Source organism: Taeniopygia guttata, chromosome 1A (assembly GCF_048771995.1).
Source record: "Taeniopygia guttata chromosome 1A, bTaeGut7.mat, whole genome shotgun sequence".
Taxonomy (NCBI): Eukaryota; Metazoa; Chordata; class Aves; order Passeriformes; family Estrildidae; genus Taeniopygia; species Taeniopygia guttata.
Genome location: NC_133025.1, coordinates 44,105,062 through 44,127,360, shown reverse-complemented (window position 1 = coordinate 44,127,360; position 22,299 = coordinate 44,105,062). Strand labels below are relative to the sequence as shown.

General features: G+C 43.4%; 2 protein-coding genes across 3 annotated transcripts; both read right to left on the bottom strand.

The window, feature by feature from the left end:
* Positions 1–282: 282 nt before the first annotated feature.
* Positions 283–8,616, bottom strand: AMDHD1 (amidohydrolase domain containing 1). 2 transcript variants are annotated; one of them, XM_072923231.1, is made up of 9 exons: positions 8,591–8,616; positions 7,396–7,502; positions 6,057–6,121; positions 5,209–5,486; positions 3,453–3,678; positions 2,369–2,493; positions 1,430–1,523; positions 895–1,055; positions 283–539 (listed from the first exon to the last, which is right to left on the bottom strand). In XM_072923231.1, the coding sequence occupies exons 1-9, from the start codon at positions 8,599–8,601 to the stop codon at positions 425–427; spliced, it is 1,182 nt and encodes a 393-aa protein (XP_072779332.1). In that variant the 5' UTR covers positions 8,602–8,616; the 3' UTR covers positions 283–424. The 2 variants fall into 2 exon arrangements, with proteins under 2 accessions (XP_072779332.1, XP_002189580.2); XM_002189544.6 differs by lacking the exon at positions 8,591–8,616 and adding an exon at positions 8,023–8,217.
* Positions 8,617–14,271: 5,655 nt separating this feature from the next.
* On the bottom strand, positions 14,272–15,836 carry SNRPF (small nuclear ribonucleoprotein polypeptide F). The gene is made up of 4 exons (XM_030261689.4): positions 15,678–15,836; positions 15,396–15,521; positions 14,961–15,025; positions 14,272–14,385 (listed from the first exon to the last, which is right to left on the bottom strand). Exons 1-4 carry the CDS (start codon positions 15,816–15,818, stop codon positions 14,319–14,321), a joined length of 399 nt encoding a protein of 132 aa, XP_030117549.1. The 5' UTR covers positions 15,819–15,836; the 3' UTR covers positions 14,272–14,318.
* Positions 15,837–22,299: the final 6,463 nt, after the last annotated feature.

Here is a 22,299-nt window from a genome sequence, read left to right as displayed (position 1 = left end):
ATCTTCTCCCAGCATAGCCAAGGACCATCCCAAATGTGCATGCCTGAGCCCCTGGCCCTCTGTCACAGGTTACTTATCACACTCCCCAGTAAATCTTACCTGGATCCAGTCTCTGTTTATTTATTGCCAGGTTGTTTGGGTTGTTTTCAAATATTATAATGTTATAGATTAATTTTATAGGAAAACGTTTTTGGAAACTGTCTTATTTAAGATGAATACAATTAGAAATTATTTTATTCTGCTGGAGAGAAGGACAATGGACATGGAAATGCACCAAATGGGTAATGCTTGGTAAGGTTTATTTGAATAAGAGTAAGGTGAGTAGACAAACAATTTACCAGTAAATACTAATCTGATTCATCTGTTGCTTTGCAATATTCCATGCTGATTTGATTTTAGTAGCTCACTAAACTACTGCCTTCTCTCAGTAACTGCTCATTGTCTCACACCTCCCATTTTCATAGATGACTTTTCCTTTAACTATAACATAGTTGATCAATGCTTCATGTCCACCAAACTGGTAAATCAAGTGCTCCCACCTAAAAAGACAAGATGTTTAAGAATATGTAAACTTGCATAAGAGCAGGTCACATGCCCAGCATACCCGGTAATTTTATAAGACTTGCTTAAAAATGGGAAAACACTATTCCATGTCTACATGTTGTCTCTTGCTGCATGAATACAGTGAATCTATCAGTAAACAAATTATGCCACAAAATAAACGCATCTGATCTCTAGGTAATTTGTAGTTAGGCATGGATTACTTGTAATAACAGCCCCAAAAGTCTAAGGCTTTATTTTCCACTGGAGTAATTATGATGCTACGAGTGTCCCTTTACTCAGCGAAGGTAACTAAGGTTAAAGCACATTTCATATGCCAATGGAAGAACAAACCTTGATGAATTTATGATAAGAAGATCCCCTTGCTTGCCGACCTCCAAGGAGCCATGTGTGTCTGATTTGCCCAGAGCATAAGCTGCATTAATGGTGGCAGCTGCCAGTGCTTCATTCATTGACATCTTCATGTTTACACAGGCCAGATGCATCACCATAGGCTAAGAGGCAAGGAAAGGGACAATGGGAGTTACCAGGAACACAAAGCTATTTATACTTCAAATCCCTAAGCACTCTCCTTCTTCATTGCACAACATAAATTTTGCCAAATCCAAACAAGAACTCTAAAATCAGTAGCTTTGAGAACATTTTAAATAGGCCTCTCAGTCCATATGAAGGATGAAATCCATTCTGGTTCCAAGAATTTCTGGCAAAAACTACCAATACACAGAAACAAATACAGACAGCTGTCTACATTGGGCATGAAGCTCTCCTTATGCACATGAAACCAGTTTGAAGTGTGCAAGACCTACACACAAGCTGTACTAGTAAGAAATTTCATAATTCTATGGTTTCAATATTAGAATTTTCTTACCATTGAAAAACAGTATGCATTAGGATTAAAGTCACTGCCAAGAGCAACTATAACACCTTCTTCCAACATTTTTCTAGCTTGAGGTTGCTTCAGTCTAGTGGGAAAAATAAACTTATCAGTACAATTTGCTTAGTTATCATACAATGATTTACAAGGACAAAAGTCATCACTCAGTTTGGTTACATTCATACATTCAGTTACATTGATCCTAACGGAGATGAAAGCTCAAATTCTCCTCTTGCATCCCTACCTGTCACCCTATGGACAACATAAATGGGAAGTGTGAGCCACAGCTTTTGCAGTAACTGCATGTGGCACCAGCCAGTATCAACCATCAGGCTCCAGACCACTGAAATTTTGGTATTTACCCAGACTTCAGCCACTTAAGAATTTACAAGATGAAAATCTTAATTTCTGAAAAAAACTAATTTTCTAGTTCTTACAGCTTCAAAGACAGGCTCCAAAATATGAGCAGTGGCACATGCAATGCAATAGACCCTTCCAGATTTTTGAGTCTGTGAATTTAGTCGGCATACATTAGAGATCTTTCCACTTAGTAATTATAATGCAAAAGATGTTTTCAGTAACTTCAATATCTGGAATAGCCATTTCAAAATTGTTCAGCTCTTGGATTAATCTGTGTAGGTGTTTGCAGGGTGGGTACTTGAAGTACACTCTCTAGGAAGTTTTAGCCATAGTTGCCATCAAGCCACTCCTAATCTACTGTGAGATTACTCAGCAATCTCACAGATTTTTGAAGATTTCCAGCAGAAATAAGACATAAGGAGGGAGGCTCATTCAGTTCTCAGTACATGTGATTGCCTTCACTCACCCAGACTGATCCTTAAGGCATTTTAGATGATTTTAGATAAAAAGACCCTCAAACCACACACATGGATTTGCAGTTACAGAAGTTTCCCCTCAACCTAGTGGCTTTACCTTAGCATGTAGGCTGTTGTTGGCAGAAGGACAGCAGCACACTTGGCTCTTGCCATTGCCACAATACCTTCATCACTAACTTCTTCCAGGTGGCTGATGGCCCGGGCTCCTAGTTCAGCTCCAAGCTAAAGAAAATTTCAAACAAATCACTCACTATTCTCAATTAATTCAGTTTAAAAAGTTGTTTCTAAACAACTGGAAGAGACAATTCATTATTAATGCAAAATATACAAGAAGAGAAATAGTAAAGAATGCTTGAAAGAGCAATCAGAATACAGAGACAAAATATTTGTTAATTTACTGCAGAAAAGTTGAGCGCTTTATCCACACACGGAGCAGAAGCACATCTTCAGTGGTGTTTTTACCAGCCTAACACACAAACTATGTGAGAGCCATGGATGAAAACATTATCAACTCCTGTTCATAAAGAATCCATCAGAAAATAGTTCACAAACTGAATACTGCTTTCAATGGGGAAGTCAAATAGGCTTTTATGATCAACCAAGTTTTTGGTTTTATTTTGTTGGTTTTTTTTATATACAGCTTGGGCAGACCCCACAGGAAGGAAGCAATATTTAAATGATGGTGAAATATGGTATCAAAGGGACTTTCTTTATCAAGATATTTGGGAACCTAGTCTTGACTAAACCACCTCTCTGAGTGTGCTCAGATAAACTGACATCTGAGTAATGAGACCGCTGAGTGTGCTCATTGCAATTTGGCTTGTTGCTTCTAACAGGACACTTAACAAAAAAATATTTTTCAAATTGCATAGAAACCATGTTTTTGTCATTCCTGGGTGCATGGATATCCACCTTCCCGATCTGTATCCCATGTGGAAGATAAGCAAAGTCAATGTTTGATGAGCCAGTGCACATTAGGCCCAGAGGCCAAGGCTTCCTCCCATGTCCTTACCCCCAAAGCTGCACATGGACCGCTCTTCCTGGCACTGATACTCTTCCTGTTTCTATCAGAAAGTCTATTTCATAAAGTCTTAGAAAAGACAATCCCAGTTTTCAAAACTGCAATTATTTCACAGACTGGGCTCTCACAGGAGCAAAAATGAATGTTAAGAAAGACGTACCTCAGCAGATTTCATTGGATGCAGTTCATCACCATGGAAGTTAATCTGTAACCCTATATCTTTTCCAGCTTGAAGTATTCTCCTTGTAGACTCCAGATCAAAGACTCCCTTCTCACAGAACACATCTATATTGTTAACATGTATTTCACCACTTAGTTTGAGTTCTTTCAGTTTAGGAAGGTGGTTATTGATAATGTCATCTGTGGCTTCAGTAGCAGTTTTCCCTCTAACAAAAAGAAAATGTTACAGAGCCATATGAGCAACATCCTTGAAGTCTGGCACACACTCAAGCCATACATGCAATTACTGAATTACTATGGAAATTATGTAAATATGAATCCCTCAAAAAAACTTCAAATTAAAAAATTAAGCCCCCTTATGTATTCCCCAACATGAGTTACTTTCCATTCAAAGAATATTAGATTGTATTAATGAATGCTTTTAATAAGGTTGGCATCTTGGATGCTAGCCAAGATACAGGATGCTTTAAAATAAATTTTTTTTGCTTTCCTATTCATATATTCTGACCTCTTTATACTGTAGTCTAAAATATAACTATTTAATATATGTAAATGAGCATTTAAATATGTTAAATAGTATTCATAAAATATTTTTATGCAAGTATCAAAGCTCAAAGGGGATATGCAGTATAAGTCATTATTTTTAATTTACCTCTCCTCCTTTTAGACAATTTAGAGTGACAGAGGCTAATCAGAGGCACTTCCCAAGGTTTGATTTGTCAAAGTCAGAATCATTAATGAATCCTCTCTTACATAAAGATAACCCAGGAGAGATCACTAAATGCCTTTCAAAGAGCAAATAATCCCAAAATTTGCAGTTGACTTAACATTTTCCAATTTTAATATGTAAGGACAAGGGATGTACAGCAGGTAAATGCCTGAGAAACTGAATACTCATTTCAGGCATCATAAGGCACACAGACACTCCCACTATGGAGTGCCACATGAGGCTGAGTCAGGAGCCATGCAATGGAATAGATTCAAGAAGCCAAATTCTGCCTGAATTTATAAACAAGGTTATAAAGCAAAGCTCTTCTTCCATTCCCTTCTCACTGAAACAGTCATTTGGGTTGCTCAGCCTCTGACCGTGCCAAGGCTTCTCCCTTTTCTCTTTCTACTCAGCAGCCTTTGCAGGAATTTTGGCTGAAAGATTAGGGCCAGAGCCAAGACAAAACAGAGGGAAACACTAAGAAATGGTACCACATTTTGAGGGATATAATGACCCAAAATGCAAAACAAAACATCTGTTGTTTTAATGCAGAAGATTCCTTCTCAGGAAAACACTTTAGAAATTTCTTGATTAAGTTGAAAATGATCCAATAATCACTTGCCAATAAAAAATGATAATGATTTTTAAAAATCAGACATTCCCCAAATCATGAGTTTGATTCAAAATGATGACTGGAGAGACTAAGGAAGAACTGCAGATTTCCTCCTGGTCAAAATGACAACACAAGCTTGAAGGATAGCAGCAAATGCAAACGGAAGAACTTTCTGTGTTATGTTCAGTGTGAGCATCAGCCCTGGAGGCAGGTGTTCTGTGCTAAGCCTATGCTGGCATTTAGGAGTCACTAAATAATGCTGCCCTGCCTTCCTTCAAATTAAAATTTAGGAGAGCTTCCTATAAATATTGGCTGTTGTTTTTCAAGTATGTTGTATTTTAGGAACGCGGCAGAAGAAACCAATTTTCAATGCAAAGCAGCAGTACTTAACAAGAGACAGAGAAGTCCTATTACTTGGGCACGGCGTGAGCTCCGCAGTACGTTGAGGAAATGCCAATATCCATGGATTTCTGAGCACGTTCGATCACCCGGAGCATTTTGAGCTCCGTTTCCAAGTTCAAGCCGTATCCACTCTTGCACTCCACCAGCGTGGATCCCGCCCTGAGCATGCGGCCAAGGCGGTGCTGGAGGGCGGTGAACAGCTCGTCCTCCGTGGCCTTCCGAGTGTGCTCCACGGTAAAATGGATTCCTCCCCCAGCCTGGTGGATCTCCATATAGGATGCACCTGCCAGCTTGGGTTAAAGAAAAGAAAACAAAACCACCCCCCACACAATTAGCTACGAACAAGTGTGTTTTCCATCCAAGAGACGCTGGAAAGTGCCTTGAGGTCTCTTTACAGTGAGAGAGACAAAGAGAGGAGAAAAAAAAATCCCCATTAATTCTTCTCTCTCCCTTCCACTTAAGTGAAGAATTACTGTAAGAAGCAGTATAAAGAGAATTACTCTGAAGATTTGCTTTCCCCTGAGTCCAAGGGGAAAAACCGATCTCTAGCTCAAAATTAATTTATTTGGGAAAGCAAAAGGAAGGAAAAAACAAAGACTTAGATGGTAATAGAAGGTGGCACTCTTGTATTGCTTCAATTAATGCAAAAATATATCAAAGGTAGCTGCAAAGGATGCAGGTACACTCCTCTCTCAGCCTATCAGTATTCAAAAATCATCCCTCCTCCCTCAGGTAGATTATCTGACAGAAATTATGTATTTTTCTAGAAAAGAAAGATGAAAGTCACTAGGAAGTAGAAACAGTTATACATTAAAAAAAAAAATTAAGAAAAATCCATCTGTGTAATTTTATGCTGTTACCTTCATTGCAAACTCATGAACCCTATCACCGGCCCACACTGGATGTGTATGTGCATCTACCAGGCCTAAATAAAACAAAGTAAATGTACACTTGAGTTACTTCACTGTGGAAGAGAAAATATTATGAACATATAAGCAAATTAAGTAGACAGCAGAATTTCCTCTAAAAAGTCTCTATTGGTTAGCAGGAAAAAAAATCCAACCAGCCAAATATTTATGATTTTCTTCAGAAACTATTAATTTTTTAAGATTTTTTTTTAGGTCAGACACCTTAGGCAAAATGTCTCCAGGTAAATGCATCAGTTGCTGAGTGTGTCATGTTATTTTGATAAAGTTTTCAAACTATGGAAGAAAGGATAAATAGCAAATTTTGAAAGAGTTCATTAAACTTTAAGCCTGTGCTCTTTAAAATAAGGTAAACTGCCTAGGCTGGGCTTAGCACACTAGACTTCCTTTAGTGACACTTATTACAGTGGGAGCCTTTTCATACAAGCTCTGAAACTGACACTGCTGAATGGCAAGGCCGCTGCAAGAGAAACACAGATCTGACAGCTCATGTATTAACACCACTTGGAGAGTTTAACATGCAATAGACTTGCCCATCTTTTTTATCAGGCAAGGTTGCAGAATTTGTGACTTAAATCCCTTTTGCCTCTGAACAGCTATGGGCAGGATGGACAGACTGAGCTCTGTGGTCAAATGGCTGATGGGCTGAGAGAGTACAGAAAAGAGCAGTGAATCTTAAGAGTCACTCTGTGGGTCAGCTACATTTCTGTTGTGATCTGTGATACAGAGGAACAGATGTACAGACAAAACAAGAGGAGATAGAGCTCCACCATGAAGCCCAAAAGAGCCCTTGAAGAATATCTCCAGTGAAGGAGACTCCACTACCTCCCTGGGCAGCTTGTTCCAGTGCTCAGTCACCTGCACAGTAAAGTTTTTCTTTGTATCCAGGTGGAACTTCCCGTGCATCGGTTTCTGCCCTTTGCCTCTTGTCCTATAGCTTGGCACCACTGAACAGAGCCTGGAAACATCCTCTGGGCATCCCCCGCTTCAGATACAGATTTTGATGAGGTCCCCTTTCAGTTGTCTCTTCTTGAGGTTGAACAGACCAAACTCTCTCAGTCTCTCCTCATAAGAGAAATGCTTCAAACCCTTCAAAATCTTTGTAGCCCTCCCCTGGACCCACTCCAGCCGCTCCGTGTCTCTCTTGTACTGTGGAACCCAGAAGTGGACACAGCACTCCAGATGTGTGTCACCAGGGCTGAGTAGAGTACCAGGATCATGTCCCTTGACCTGCTGGCAGTGTTCTTCCTTTGTATCATAAAAATACACCTACCTGGTAACACGCACTTCCCGGAGCAGTCAATTATCCTTTCAAACGTTGCTTCTGAAAACTGATTGCGAATAACATCTGCCCGGCCCACAGCTTTGATACAACCATCCCTGCAAAACACAGACAGCGACCAAAGAACGCGTGAGCCTGTTTAAAAGTCAAGTGCTCGACGACAGAGCTCCTGGAACAATAGGGGCACTGAAGATGGGCATGTGGACGTGGTTCGCTCATTTTACAGATGCACAGCAAACGCTGAGGTAATGCCATGCGTTTCAAGCTGTTTACCAAAAAGCTTGTCTGCTGCTTAGATCCCTCCGGATGACACCTCGGTACCGTTCCGCTCTGATTCCTGCTGGGTAACACTGTTTTACCCCTGCGGATCAGCGAGCATCCAGCATCGCTGCAGCAGGTATCTATCCGCAGGGCACTCGTCCCCTCACTCAAATCAAACTGCCACGGCCGGGACCTGGATCTTGCCCCGGGAAGCCACAGCCCCTTTGGGACTGTTCTCCCAGTGGAGTCTGAGGACTGTGCCGGGAAGCCTGGGCTGCGTTTGGGGGATGCCTTCCCCCCTGCCCCCCGATGGCAGCCGGGCCGAAGCAGAGCCCCGTGCCCGGGCAGAGCACTCACAGCCCCACCACCAGGCTGGCGGCCCGCAGCACGCCCAGCCCGGCGGCGCCGTCCCGCCGCAGGTACGGCTCCCGCCGGCCGCAGACCAGCACCAGCTGCTCCGCGTTCTCCAGCAGCAGCCGCTGCCGCTGCCGGCCCGCCATGGCCGCGGACACCGAGCGCCGGGGCCGTCGGCTCAAAGTCCCCGGGGCGGCGCGGCCTCCGCCCGCCCGCCCCCCGTGCTGCCCCGCCTCGCCCGGCACCGACCCGGCCCCGGCCCCGGCCCCGGCCCCGGCCCCGGCCCCGGCCCCGGCCCCGGCCCTGCCCGCCTTGGTCCGCCCCAGCTTTGCCGCAGCCCGCTCCAGGCGCGGGATGCTGTGCTGCATTCGGTCCGGGATAACGTGACAACATCTATGCATCGCGCTGGTTCATGACCAGCTCCGAAGCACCGGGTTTTCCAGCTAGGGCTTCCCGAAGCTCTCAGTCCTCACAGCACCACCTGGAGATTTCCCTTTGCCAAGAAAATAGGAACCTCTGATTTGGCAGTGTTTGTTTGCCCACGCGTGGGTTCCTCTCCGGAATCCATCACCTCTCCAGCATCCATCATTTTGCCCGCGCCAACCACCTTGCCCACCTTGCCCATCCCAGCAACAACCCCCGAGGGACCATAACACCTCCCACCGCGCCAGATGTTCAGGCAGACATTCATTTATCCAGGTAGGTACTAATTTATCCGAGTCCAATAACGAAACGTTTGTGCGATTCTGCTGCCCCCTACAGAACGAAGGATGGGAGGATCAGGGAGCAAATACTTGCTCCCAACACGGATATTTTTGTTTTCTTATTTCTTCACATATTCACAGCACCTGTATGACTCCAGTATCCCCCAGTTGGAAAATGGAGTTTCTTTCTAAACAAGTGGTCCCTGAAACACTACTCTCGGGGTGTCAATCTTCTTTAGACACCTTCTTTCCTTCTAGAAAGAGAATCGATTTTAAATGCTGGTACCGTATCTATATGCATATACATATTCCTGTTCAGCAGAAACAGCTGAATACGTTGGCTCTTTGAGCCTTTCTGGTGAAGTCTTGTTTGCAAATGAGGCAAGATTTGTATCTAAAGCCCAGTAATTTGTATTTAATATCAAACCTGGAAAATGAGTAAAACTACAATAAAATTGCGTGTTACCTTGTGATGCTTCTCCACTGGCATAGTGCTGCAGCACAACATAACCTTTGACTTCCCCCTGAACTCTCACTTAGGCATCCAGAAGATTGACAGGAGAGCTGGTAGAGGATGCTTTACTGCTCCCAGGAGTTTCTGCTGCTGACTTTGGCACTCCCCAGCAGTATCACAATATGTTTGAAAGCAGAAATCAAAGAGGAACCTGGCAACAGCATCAAAACAAGCACAGAAGGACATCCCATAGTGGGGAATGCTTAAGCAGTGGTGGTGGGCTGAGAGGTGTTGTGTCAGGAATGAAACACAGCATGTTGCAGTTGAGGAGGAAAAAAAAAAGAAAGATCAACACACCTGTGAGCTGTCTTGTTACACTTTAAAAGAAAAATTCGGGTTTGTGCTCTAGGCTTCTCTGAGATTCAAGGTCAGATCCTGATTTAAAACCTGAGAATCAGTGAAGCTTTTATGCTTAGTAAGCTAGGAGTGTATTTTGTTCTAAGACTAAAATTCTGAATGCAGAAAATGTACTTGTGTTTTTGTATTTCTATATGCCCTGGTTCTTTTCTAGTGAAGAATTTTCTCTGAAACAGATCAGTGTATGAAAAAAGGTCAATCCACTGCAGTCAGGTTTCTGACGTGCTATGCCTGATCTATTTTTAAGAATACTGCCCAGAAAGCTAAGTGCAGGAATGGTTTCTGGGCTGCATCCTTAGGAAATTCTAAAGTTTGATTCAAACAGCACAGATTCTAAATACTCGGCTGTATTTTAAAAATGTTGGCAGAATTCACTGGATGTAAACAGAGAGCTCTAGGGTGCTAAAGAACCCTGTTCAAATTTCTTTAATTTAGAGCTTTTAAATCACCTTAAAGTTCCAGCAAAAGTTCTTTTTGAAAATAATCTTTAAATGGGGTATTTTCAATGAGAGAAAAAATCCCAGGAAAAGTAGAGATAAAAAAGTTGAGTATCAGGTTATTGATTTAAGGGATTTCATATCTTCTTGCTGGTGCTTTACATGAAAATATGATATGCTCATTCCTCAAGGACCCTTTATCAAATACACTGTCAGAGCTACATTAGAATGTCTGTTCTTATAAAGAACTTGTAATTAAAAATGAGAAGCCCAAAGTTAGAGATGAGTCTCAGATCAAATATTGGTCATATTTACCTTAAATTTGTAGATTAGTTTTTTTCATCCACTAACCAGACCTTTCCAATAATACACATAGCATGATTAAATGTCCTGAAAGAGGACACTATGCAAGCATCAACACAAGTTAATACCCAGTGAAATTTACTGAATGCTATTTCCCTGTTTACAAAAGCAGCAGAGGTTAGTAAACCCTCAGGATCAAACAGAGAAAATGCATCATTTGGATGAAAGTGACTTGCAAATGTGGAATAGATCCAAACTAAATTGCAGATCTGTTACATACCTTTGACTTCCCTCATGTCAGATTGAGCTTAACATCACCTTTACAGTGAATTCTGCTTTTTTTTTTTTTTTTTTTTTTTTTTTTTTTTTTTTTTTTTCTGTGTAGAAGAACCTTGCATCTCTCAAACCATGGAAATATTGCATTTGCTCAGATGCTTTCTGAATCCGCTGTTCCCAGATCTGTCTTTGGCAAATTGCATAATGACCCAGGGAGGGGGAGACCTTTTGGGGGAACACCACAATTTGCCTCAGGGTACACGGTTTGGTTCTCCCTGAGCACAGTGAAACCTTGCCAACCTGTGTGCCTTGGTTTCCTTTTCACACTAACTGCAGTGAAGGAAAAGGAGAGCTTGTGTGTGCTTATGTGGGATGTGGGCACCTGATACAATTCCAGCATCTGGGCTGATGGCCAAAGCTTGTCCTTCTTTGCAGCCTGTGAGCTGCACAATACAGAACTGGAGTTTGCAGTATTTTTTCTCTTAGCAATGATAAGGATTTAGGGTCTTCTCAGGTAGTTTGTGTACTCTTTTTTGTGTACTCCTAGGAATGGGAAAGTTTCCAAGTAAAAAATAAACAGCAAACAACCTAATATCAAAATGAGAAACACAAAAATAAGTTCAAAACTACTTGTGGTATGTGTCACGCCTCACTGTTTCTAGGCTCTTTTTGACCACCTTTTCACCATAGTTAATAAGTGGTTTTGCAGGGTGTAGAGCCTTTTCCCAAGTGTCCTGCTACATTATCCCTGATTTCTTTTATCCTATAAACAATTGGAACAATTGCCTTAAACAATTCCACTTGTTTTTCCTATAAACAATTGGAACAACTTAATCACATGAAAGCAATTTTTATTTTTAGTTACTTTATGTACCTTGTATTTAACAAGTAAAATCACAAGCCCTTTTATTTTTGTCTTTAATACACCCCTAAGTGAATGTTTCCAGTTATTTTGCCTTTTGGACTTACTCCAGAGATGAAAAAAATCTGTATTCATGAAGCTTACTCCATATGAACTAAGAACCAGCTCCAATTACTCTGATATATTCAGAGTACCTTATCTTCACCTGCACTGAAATTCTTTTCCCCATCATTTAGGACAAGGATCTAAGTTAAGCACATGTTTAAGTTGTTGTCTGACTTGATCTGCATGGCTTCTTCCACTGAAATGAATAGAACACTTGATGGTAGCAAAGAGAAACACATGCTTCCATTTTTGCAGTCTAAAATTAGTTACCAAGTTATGCACCAAGATATTATTTAGGTAAAAATTTTGATGCCTGGTGCTATGCAAAACAGTCTGAATTTGAAGGAATGTAATTGTAAAAAAAAAAAAAAAAAAAAAGAAAAAAAAAAAAGGTGTAACAATACATCTCAAAAGAGTATGAATCTTTGTGAAAGAATCACACCTTTGTTGACAATGAAAACTCAAGACTCTTTAAAATAGCTTATTTGTCCGAAAGAGGGAGATAGATTACCTGAGAAAAACATCTCTGTTTTCTTAGTTCTGATTTTTTGCTTTTCCAAAATGTAAGTCCAATTGTCTTTCCTATTGCTCATCTTGCTGAAGGTTTCCAGTCTGGATTTTTTTTTTTTTTTTAATTTTTTTCTAGATACTGGTTTCATCTAGCTATTCACCAGCTGTGTCTGTCTAACTTGATTCATTTCTCAGCAGCCCCCGGCAAAACCAGATGTGGCTGCTTTCCTGATGATGGGTACAGGCTGTCTATCCTGGAATATCAACAGACGATTTTTAATTTAGGAAATATCTGCCACATTAAGGCCATTATGCACAAAATGCTCCCCTACTTCTCTTGTGCTTTGGCTTAGTTTTTGTTGGGTTGTTTTTTTGGGTTTTTTTTTTTTTTTGTTTGTTTGTTTTTTAAATTTCTACTAATTTTCAGTTGCTACAGGACTTTCCCTGTGTGAAGATTTTTCCTAGCACAAAAATCAGCATTTCACCAACAACCACTGGTGTTCTACGTTGATGAATTCTCACCCTGTATCAGAAGATGTGCTATGAATTACAGGAGGTAGCTCTCTCTGCAAGGCAGAAACATTTTCTTTACCCTCAGGAAAGGAATTAAACACTCTGACTGCACAGCACAACTCCAAACATCCTTCTATAGATACGCCTGTTTAGTTGAGGAACAGTCACATCCACCTCGGCACACAGAAGGGGTTCAGCATAAGTTTGGTCTTCCCAGTTACTCTGAAAAGCTGAAACTTGGTGAGTTGTTATAGTGATGGCCCTATCTGCTGATCCAGCACTCAGATAATACATGACAAACTCACCTCCAGTCCCACTTCCTCATGAGGAAGAGCAGCTTTCACATCTATGCCAGCCCACTGCAGACAAGGAATTGACTTAGATACTAAGGTGACAATAATCACAGCTGTTCCTCCTGATACTGACAGCACTATCAGTGGCAGCATGGGAAGGGCACTGTTCTGCATCATGAAGTCCTTAACAAGACGTGCTGCATCACAGACCAGGTGACTTGCTTTTTTGCCTCTCATTCCTGCCACCACTCAGAACACATCTAGCTGTTTTGAGGTTCCTTAGGCTCATTGCCAATTTTAAAGTACTCATAAAGACTTTATCCTTGCAATAGTACTGATTTTAGCTTAAATAGTCATTTTCCCTTTCCCAATGGGACTGCAGGGAACTTCAGCAGAGCTGTGAAGCCTCCATGCTGCCAAAAAGGGTCTGGTTTAAGCAATGAAACACCTGCACAAATACATCCAAAATTATTTTTCACTCTTTATGGAAACTTACTCATGTAAATAGTAAAGGAACACATGGATAGCTCCAGGGATGACTTCCAACATGAGAGAGAAACAGGGAGGTATTTCTCAGCAGGATCTATCCTGACAGGCTGGTATCCTTCCCACAGTTCACATAACCAGTGTTCTATCCTAACGCAGCCCCGAGCACCCAGCACTGCCCACTCCGGTTGTCTCGGAAAGGATGCGTGATCTCAGACAACAGGGCTGGAGATCTGCACTCCACATGCACCTACTGCAGTCACAATCTGTGCAGCTTTTAGGCAGAACATCTTCACAACATGCTCAGGAAGACCACAGTATCCTTTCCATTCTTCAGCAGAGACTCACAAAGCACACTCCCATTCTGCAGTCTCTTGTCTCAGCTCCATTAATGCCACTGAAGTCTGTGGATCTCTGCAGCTGCCAGGAGGCTTTTGGCTGTGTGGCTGTTGGCTGCTAAGTAGATATACGTTTGTCCTTTCTTAATGACCATACAGCTAGACTTCAAGCTTCCTGACTCAAAGCAGGAGAATATTTCTGAGAGAAACTGGGGTATAACAGATCACCACACCTCACTTGCAGTGAAATCTTCCCAGCTAATTCTAAATGTTTTATAAACAGGTTTAAAGATTAAATGTATTTAAATAGTCATGACATACATAGTGTAAAGAATAGATACTGCCAAGTCTTCCTGTATTTCAGATGGGAAGATAACTTTTAAGCTATTTTTAAAATCCTTGCTTTTCATTTCAATATTTCCAACTTTCAATTGAACCAATTATTGTTCCTCCAGCATTAGTTTTTCAGACACCAATAAAATATTAACTTTTAAAGAGTTAATTTTCCCCATACTAAAACACAATGGAAATAAACATCTTACTACAAAAGCACGAAAAACAAAAAAAAAAAGAAAGGTTTATTTTCAGAAATACAAAACACCTATTCTCTCATTTCTCCATCTTCTTCCTCTTCTTCCACACCTCTGATGTACAAAACATTATTACACCTGTAAATAGAACAAAGAGTTTCCTCAGCTATAAACATTATCATTTTCCCCACATAAAACAAGCTTTAAACATTTTTCTGCTTGAATGTAGCCTGGCAACAGCCAAATTCTACAGAACAAAAAGCTGCTGTTGTCCTTGTACACCTTTTTCACACAGTACATTAAACTGTGCAACTTCATGAATGTAATAACTGTTTGACAATGCTGTACAAAAAAATATTTACTTTAGGGTGAACAGTTACGGTCAAGTTTAACTTCCAAGCATGCAAAATGTTTCCAGCTGCAGTGCATTAGTTTACAATGCCAAAGGATTCCCAGATATACAATATTGTGGAAAACAAAAGTATTTTGTCACCACAAAGGGGACAGTAAATATTTATCTAGATATTACAAAAATCATTTTTCCTCCTCTCGGAAGGGACTTTGATATAAAAGACACATTCATAGCCTTCCTGTAAGAGCTACACTTGGCATCTTAATTAGCCAAGAAACACAACATCCACCAGTATAAGCTTTAATGCAAGTGGTGAGGCAATTTAGAGCCTTCCTCCACCATAAATAAATATCCCAATTACCTTATCAAAACTTCACCCAGGTGTCCAGACAACGCACCGTCTATGTACTCCTCTGTGTTTGCAAGCTTGAAAGGAGAATGAGGAAAAAATCAGAAGGACAGCAATGAAAGCAGCTCTGCAAAGCACATGACGGTTCTGCCCCAGCCCAGGGCTGGGCTACAGCGCCCGGGGGTGGCCGAGCGGCGCCGGTCCCGCTCTGCACCGCGTCCCCACCGCCCGCCAGCCCGGCTCGCAGCGCCTGCGGGCGGGAAAGGTCCTTCCTTAGGCATCACCTCCTGGAGAGCCCCGTCAGGGCAGAGACACCTCCCACTGCACCAGGCTGCTCAGAGCCCCATCCAGCCTGGCCTTGCACGCTCCCAGGGATGCGGCACCCACAGTTTCTTCCTCCACAACGCCGGGGGCCGGCACCGCCCCGGCCCGCCCCCGGCCCCTCACCTGCATGTTCATGTAGCCGTCCACGGAGACGAGGTAGCCCTTGTACTCCATCCCCCACTTCAGCTTCACCATCACCGGCTTCCCCGTCAGCCCGTTCAGGAACGGCTTGGGATTGAGGGGCAGGCTCTGACGGGGGAAGCACACGGTCAGCGCCGCCCGCCTCCCGCTCCGCCTCGCCCGGCCGCCTGGGGCCCGTAATGGAGCGGCTCCCGCCCCTCAGCGCCCGGCTCCCGCCCCTCCCGGCTCCCGGCCAGCCTCCCGCCGCTCCCGGCTGCCGCTCACCATGGCGGGAGAAGCGCGGGCCCAGCGGGAACCGCTCGTGCGCGCCGCGGGACAAGGGGCGGCGATGGGAACCGGCTCCGCTTCCCGTTCCGGGGGCGCCGCTCTCCCACCCCCGGCCTCGCACCCGCGCCGCGCTCCCATAGGCTGCCGGGCCCGACGCGCCGAGCCTCAGGCGCGGCCGCCCATTGGCTGGCCGGTGCCGCGGGCCTGTCTCATTGGCCGCCAGTTCGCCCCTCCCACCCCCGTGCTAACCAATCGCTGTTGCCGCCAGTCGCGCCGCGGTGGCGCGGCCGTGGGCGGCGCGGGGGGTGAGCTCGTGCCCCGTGCGCGTCCCCGCGCGCAGTGCCCGTGCGCGTGCGCGTGCCCTCGGTGCCATGCGCGGCCCCGTCCCGTGAGGCGGCGGCGCGCGGCCGCGTCTGTCCGTCCGCGAAAAGAAACCCGCGGAGCAGCACCTTTCCGTGATTCCACACGCGAGGATGGAAAATCTCAGAGGTCGTCGGACACATTAAGTGCGAATTCCCCGTCAGTGGATTTTTACCCCCAGGGAAAGATGTTCTTGGGTGTAGAGAGTCGTGAAACATCAGTGCTGACCTGTGTCTTAACCTTTGACAGGCAAGTGTGTTGCACCAACGCCTGTACCGTTTACCGATTGGTCACGTCCTCACTAATGTCTTCTACTGCCCTATGGATAAATTCATCCCATGCCACAATGTGCATTTCTGTTCCTGCATACAGCATATTCCCTTGATCTTCAGTGTATTGGGTGCTGAATGTGGGATACACACACTGAGGAAACTTAACCTTTCAGTAACAGAGCTATTATGGGTTGTGTGCATTTCACCTTCCAAAAGTGACTAGTGCCCTGGTATTGAAAGCAAAACCATTCTTGCCTCCTCAAACCTGCACATTTAAAGCTGTTGATGCAATAAGCCATCTTCTCCAGGTGCAGACTGTCCTTACACACCGTGAATGTGTAGGAGTGAAACAGATGGAATTGTAGTTCCTGTTCACTAGCATGCATCACAAGTGCAGTTACAGAATCACAGAAGTGTTACGGCTGGAAGGGACCTCTGAAGATCATCCAGTCAACCCTCCTGCCAAAGCAGGGTCGCCTGTAGCAGCTGACATAGGAACGTGTCCCGGTGGGTTTGGAATGTCTCCAGAAAGGGAAACTCCGTGACCTCCCTGGGCAGCATCTTCCAGTGCTCTGCCACTTCCAACATGAAGAAATTCTTCCTCATGTTGAGATGAAACTTCTTGTGACTATATCTAGGTGCACATTTGCACAACTATTAGTAATAAATGTGATTTTATTTTAGGGTGTAGTGGATGGACAGCAGAAACAAGACCAAAATATGCTAATTATCTTTCTGGTAGCAGGGCTCATTATGGTCCAGCTGAAAGAATAACTAACTTACTTGTAAGATTTTTTTATAAGGAAGTCTGTTTAGACTATGAAGCAAAAACATAAACGCAATGGGAAATGGTATATATAAAAAAATTTTCATGCTATTTGCAGTACAGAATAGCTGATTTCACATGATACTGTGTATAATGTTGCAGAGTGCAATGAGCTTAGAGCAAGTGTCTTGAATAAAATCATACTGTAAGAGCAATTTTTGCACTGTTCTGACAAGGATAAACATGTATGCCTGTGAATGGCAGTATAAAAGGTTTGGTATGTTATCTGTAAATAGCACTAGTTATTTTTACATATGAAACCAATTTTGACCACAATTGTCTCCTACTCATGTTGGGAAAACTTTTTGTGTACCAAGAAATAGGAGCATTTAGATTTCTCTTTTAATACACACTGCTAATCAGGTGAGTAAATATTCCAGCCCTGTTGTTACAAAAAACAAGCATTTCCCAAGGTCATGTATCTCAGTGTAGAAGTCAAAGACGGAGTGCTTGACTACTACTTTCACAATTGGTCCATGAGTTCACATGTCAGTAATTCATCAGCTGGAGACTGGGTCTGCAGCAACTTTGGGCAGTGGTAGGGTAAAAAGGAGTACTGAAAGCACAGAATGCATGACTACATCTGATGTAGTTAACTGAATCAGTTAATCAGGAAACAAAATAGCTGATGTTTTTCTTTGGCCCTTGTGAGGAATTTGCTGTTTACCTTGTTGACTGAATCATTCTGACTCAGAGACAGTCTTCTAACGCTGATCTTTGGACCTTCAGCACAGGGGTGAAGTTCACCTTTTGTCTTCTTTGTATTTCCCTTGTAATAGGGGAAGTAATAATTTGCATTCTTTTCTGCCTCTGGTCAGGGTATTTAGGCTGTTGCTCAACAGGAAATGAACAGGAAGGAGTTGTTGTGATAGATTAATCCAAGCCTTAGCTCCTGGGTGGATGGATAGGATTTTCTCTTACAGCTCAGGAGTGGGAATTTAGCACAAATGCCTATGCTCTGTTCCTAAGGAAACACATCAAGCAGCTGGACATTCAAGGGCAGCAGCATTTCTGGTGGAGGGGTGGTTAGATGGCGTTGTCTGTGTAGGTGCAATTGCTCCCTGACATCACTAATGCACTGTGTTGCTATAAAACCCTCAGGCTGAGAGGGCCCCTGTACCATCACACTGCTGAGAGAAACCTCGGCAGCCCAGAACTCCTTTCTGATTCAGCTGAGTTTGCTGGAGAGGAACTCCCTGCAGTGACCTGTTTCTGCCTGCCATAAACACATTATTAAGGAAACTTTCAGAGCTGCCTCTTGTTCCAGTTTGTAGTCTGTACATTTAGTGACCATCCCGTGCCTTTTCCTAGTGATATGCCAGTGTCAGTGGGGGTTTCCTCCACTGTATTCTTATTCCACATCAGGTGAACTACTTCTGATACCACGCAGTCATGTCCACCAGAGCAATAAGAGCATCAGCTTTGCCATCACCATGTCATGAGCACCAGCTGCAGTCAAAGAACTTAAAGCAGCCATGAAAGCACAGCCCTGAATTGCAAGTGGGCAGAGCGGAGTTAACAAAATGGAAACTCCATCAGAAGACAGCACCTTCAAAGGACAGGTTTGTATCAAAAAGGATCCAGTGTAGCAGCATGGAATTAGCCCTGTTATGTGGTATAGGAACTTCTGCCTCTGTTGGGTTCATTACTGACAAAGCTGTGTAAAAATCTGTTGCTCTCTACATACAACCTGTCCCAGGTAAAGACATACCACCTTCCTTCCTCCCCACTGCCAGACTCCCAGGCCAAGTCTGGTCCTTGAAACTGTTAGGTGAAGTGATACCGCAGTCTAAGGTTGACAGTGGTTAAGTAGGTTTGTGCAAAGCAGTAGCCAATTCCTGACAAGCTCTCTGTTCTAACTTCTTGGGGATGCAGTGGTTATGACTCTTGTGCACCTAGGAGGATTTTGAAGCTCTGTGCACCCTTGGGGAGTTTTGCTGTTGTAGCAATGCTGTTAAAATATGAAGAGGACCTAGGACTCAGGCCAAGCGTTGACATGAAGAACATCTATTTTTCCTTCAGGAATAGGCATAATGGAAGATTTTCCATTAGATATCCTACTGTAATGAAGAATCAGATCTTGCCCACAATTTGTCTGTAGAGAGTATCTTGTCTAAAAAATCTTTTTCAATAAGTAACACAAGATTTTCTCTATGTGCAGAAAATCTGTATCATTTATCAGCTCTTGGTGACTTGGGAACTGCTGTAGCAGTATTGTGTGGACTGCCAACAGCCCTCATGTGAGGTATAGTCCTGATTTTATGGGGCTTTGCCAGAGTAAAATAGTTTTGCTTCAAGTAGTATTTTTTCAGAAATGTCTTCCGGTAATACCTTTCCTCTCTGCTGATTGTCATTTTAATTACACCATCTTTGATCAAATCTCCATGTGAGGCCATAGCCATCCACCACAGACCTTCACCGCCGATTGTGGCTGGGAGTCGGGAGGTAGTGACTTCAGACTTAAGAAGAACAGGGGGCTGTAAATTCTCTCTGAGATTCTCATCAACAGAAGCAAAGCCACACTGTGCTACAAGGGTGGATATACAGTGGATCCAAGGGTGGATCCAAGTACTAGGAGGAACAAAACTGGTTAGCCTGTTTCAGGCTTCATCCAAGCAACATGCCTTTTTCCACATGCTGACAGACTTTCATGTCAGTGTAAGACTGTAGCTCAGAATAGAGGCTCACTCTTGCTGAACAACACTTGGAAACAGCCAAAGAGAAGAACACAGGGGAGCCACAAAAACCAGGTGATTTTCCATTTGCCCTGAATGCCTGGCAGTGGCTAGCAACAGTAATGTGAGGGAACACAAACAAAATGCAAAAGTCTGTTTGGGATGTGTAGAACCCCGGGATTGATTCAGGGGTCTCGTGTGGTGGTAAAGTCTCTCCTCCAACCCGTGCTTCCAAAGAAGAACTCCGCACCCTCTTGTTGTTTGGTCTCAAGGCAGTTCATTGCTAGTTATCTAAAAGATTGTCTTCACAGGCTGTGGCTGCTTTGGTCAGCGGCCCAGGCAGAGACACACACACTCCTGACACCCTCACTGTCTGGTGTCTTCTTCTCTCTCCCTGCCCAGGGCTGCTGCTATCTTTTATATGATATATTATGTGTTATATGTTTACAGTTTTTCCCCAGTACCTACTACCTATGTTACAAGGTGCTTTTCTACTCTAAACCAATCCATAAGTGCCAGCATCACCAAGAACATGGAGGCAAGGAAGAAGAAGGAGGAAGAACAGGATCAGGCCCACTTTCCTCCATCTTAGAACTTCTGACCCCCCTGTACAAAGTAAAACCCCCCTGTACAGGTGTTAAAACCCCCCAGTACAACACTAAAAAATTTTCCCCTCTAATTTGTAATTACTTCTACTATACCATCTAACCCTCTGTGAACGTTGTTCCACCTTCAAAGTTGGTAATTCATTCCACGGCTCAAACTCAAAATCACAGCTGTTTTCAGCGGCTTGCCAGGGTCTAAAATGCTTCTGACCAAGGCCTGGAACCTCTGAAAATGTCTGAGGGACATTTTGAGTTCCAACAGGGATGGACTTTCTCAGTAAGCAGGAGACCATGCTGTGAACAGCTCCCAGGGCAGGAGGTAAGGTGAGCCTGGGAAGATAGAAATGAAGGGTTTCTTCTTGGGTAGAGGATTTATATGCAGTTTCAGATCAGTACAATGTCTTTTATCTCCAGTGATGTCAGTATAAGACGAGACTGAGGGTGGAGGTGGGGGACAGGTGTGTGCTAGCAAAAGCCCAGATCTTTTGTCCACACCATCAAAGATCTGGCAGAGTGACTCTTCTGTGAACCTGTCACAAGGCCGGGCTGTGCCAACAAGAAGGGGCATGGGATGCGTATTGTACAGAAATTATGGGCACATTAAAGTCTCTTTTTATCCATATTGAAAACCTTTATTTTTCTGAGCAATAGTGCTCATGCAAATTATGCAGCTACACTAAAGAGAGGCCCTTTAAGAATGTGTCTCTGAAAACACAGTCTCCTTTGCCAAGAAATAATGGGACTTCCTTAATTATCAGCTCTTATCTTCTGGTTTAGCAAACTTTTGTTGCTTTATGTGCAGTTGCTTCTTTTATGCTTTGACATTAATGAATTGGAATTGAAATTATGTACTGAGGAAAACAAAGTCATCTGTACAAATAATAAAATGGTTTACTTGTGTGTGTCAAAAAGAAGGAGATCAAGTATTGTGCACAAGGAGTTTGGAAACTGTGCTTTCACAAAAACATCTTAATAGATATTAATAACTGTCTCCAAATCACAGAAGTTGTTTAAGGGTTGGTGTTTTGAGAAATCTGTCTGATAAGAGCTCAGAAAGTCTGGCTGGTGTTGGAGGCTCTTTGTGTAAGGTTGCAAGTTCTGCCACATCAGAGGACCTCATCTGCTGCCATTTTTAACAGTGAATCTTGTGGGGAGGGAGGAGAGAAAGGAATTATTAGGCATCAGGCACATAAGTTGCCCTCACCATTTCAGAGAGAGAAGGAAACTAGCTGGATAGGAGAAAGTCAGAGACATAAATGATGCTGGGTTAAAAGGAGCAGCTAAATCTAGGATTCCTGAATTTCTTAGAAAACTCTGTCTGAGCCCAAGCAATATTCTGGAGAGATGAGGCAGAGACGTAGGAGCCCAGGTCCCAAAGAAACCAACCTGAGTCATCAAGGTTGACTGGTACCTGCAGGGATGAATATGTCCAGACGTCCTTCCATTACCCAGTGAGGCTTTAATGTGCTGTGGTTCTATTAATTTGGCCAGATACATCTACTCTTCTGATAGCCAGAGGGAAGAGTGATTTAGGGCTGGAGCCTCTGCAAAGTCTACTAGGTTATTTGCACCCCTCCCAGGAAAGCCAGTGCTGATCCTCAGGCAGCTGTGCCAGAGAGTCTCATTTCCAGGAAGGAGCTGCAGACAGAAAAAATTCCTGGCCTCCTGTGCTCTGGAAATGTGCTGGAGGTGAAGTCTGCAATTTGTGTTTGACTTGAACCTGAGCCCAAGGCCCACATCTCATCTTGGAGGCAGCACTCACTGGCCTGTATCTGAGACCAGTGGCTTCCAGTGACTTCTGCCTCTCTGCTAAACTGGTGTTCCTTTGTTAGGGCCTCTCCTGGGGGGGGACTGCCAAGGTCCACTGTAAAGGCAAATGTG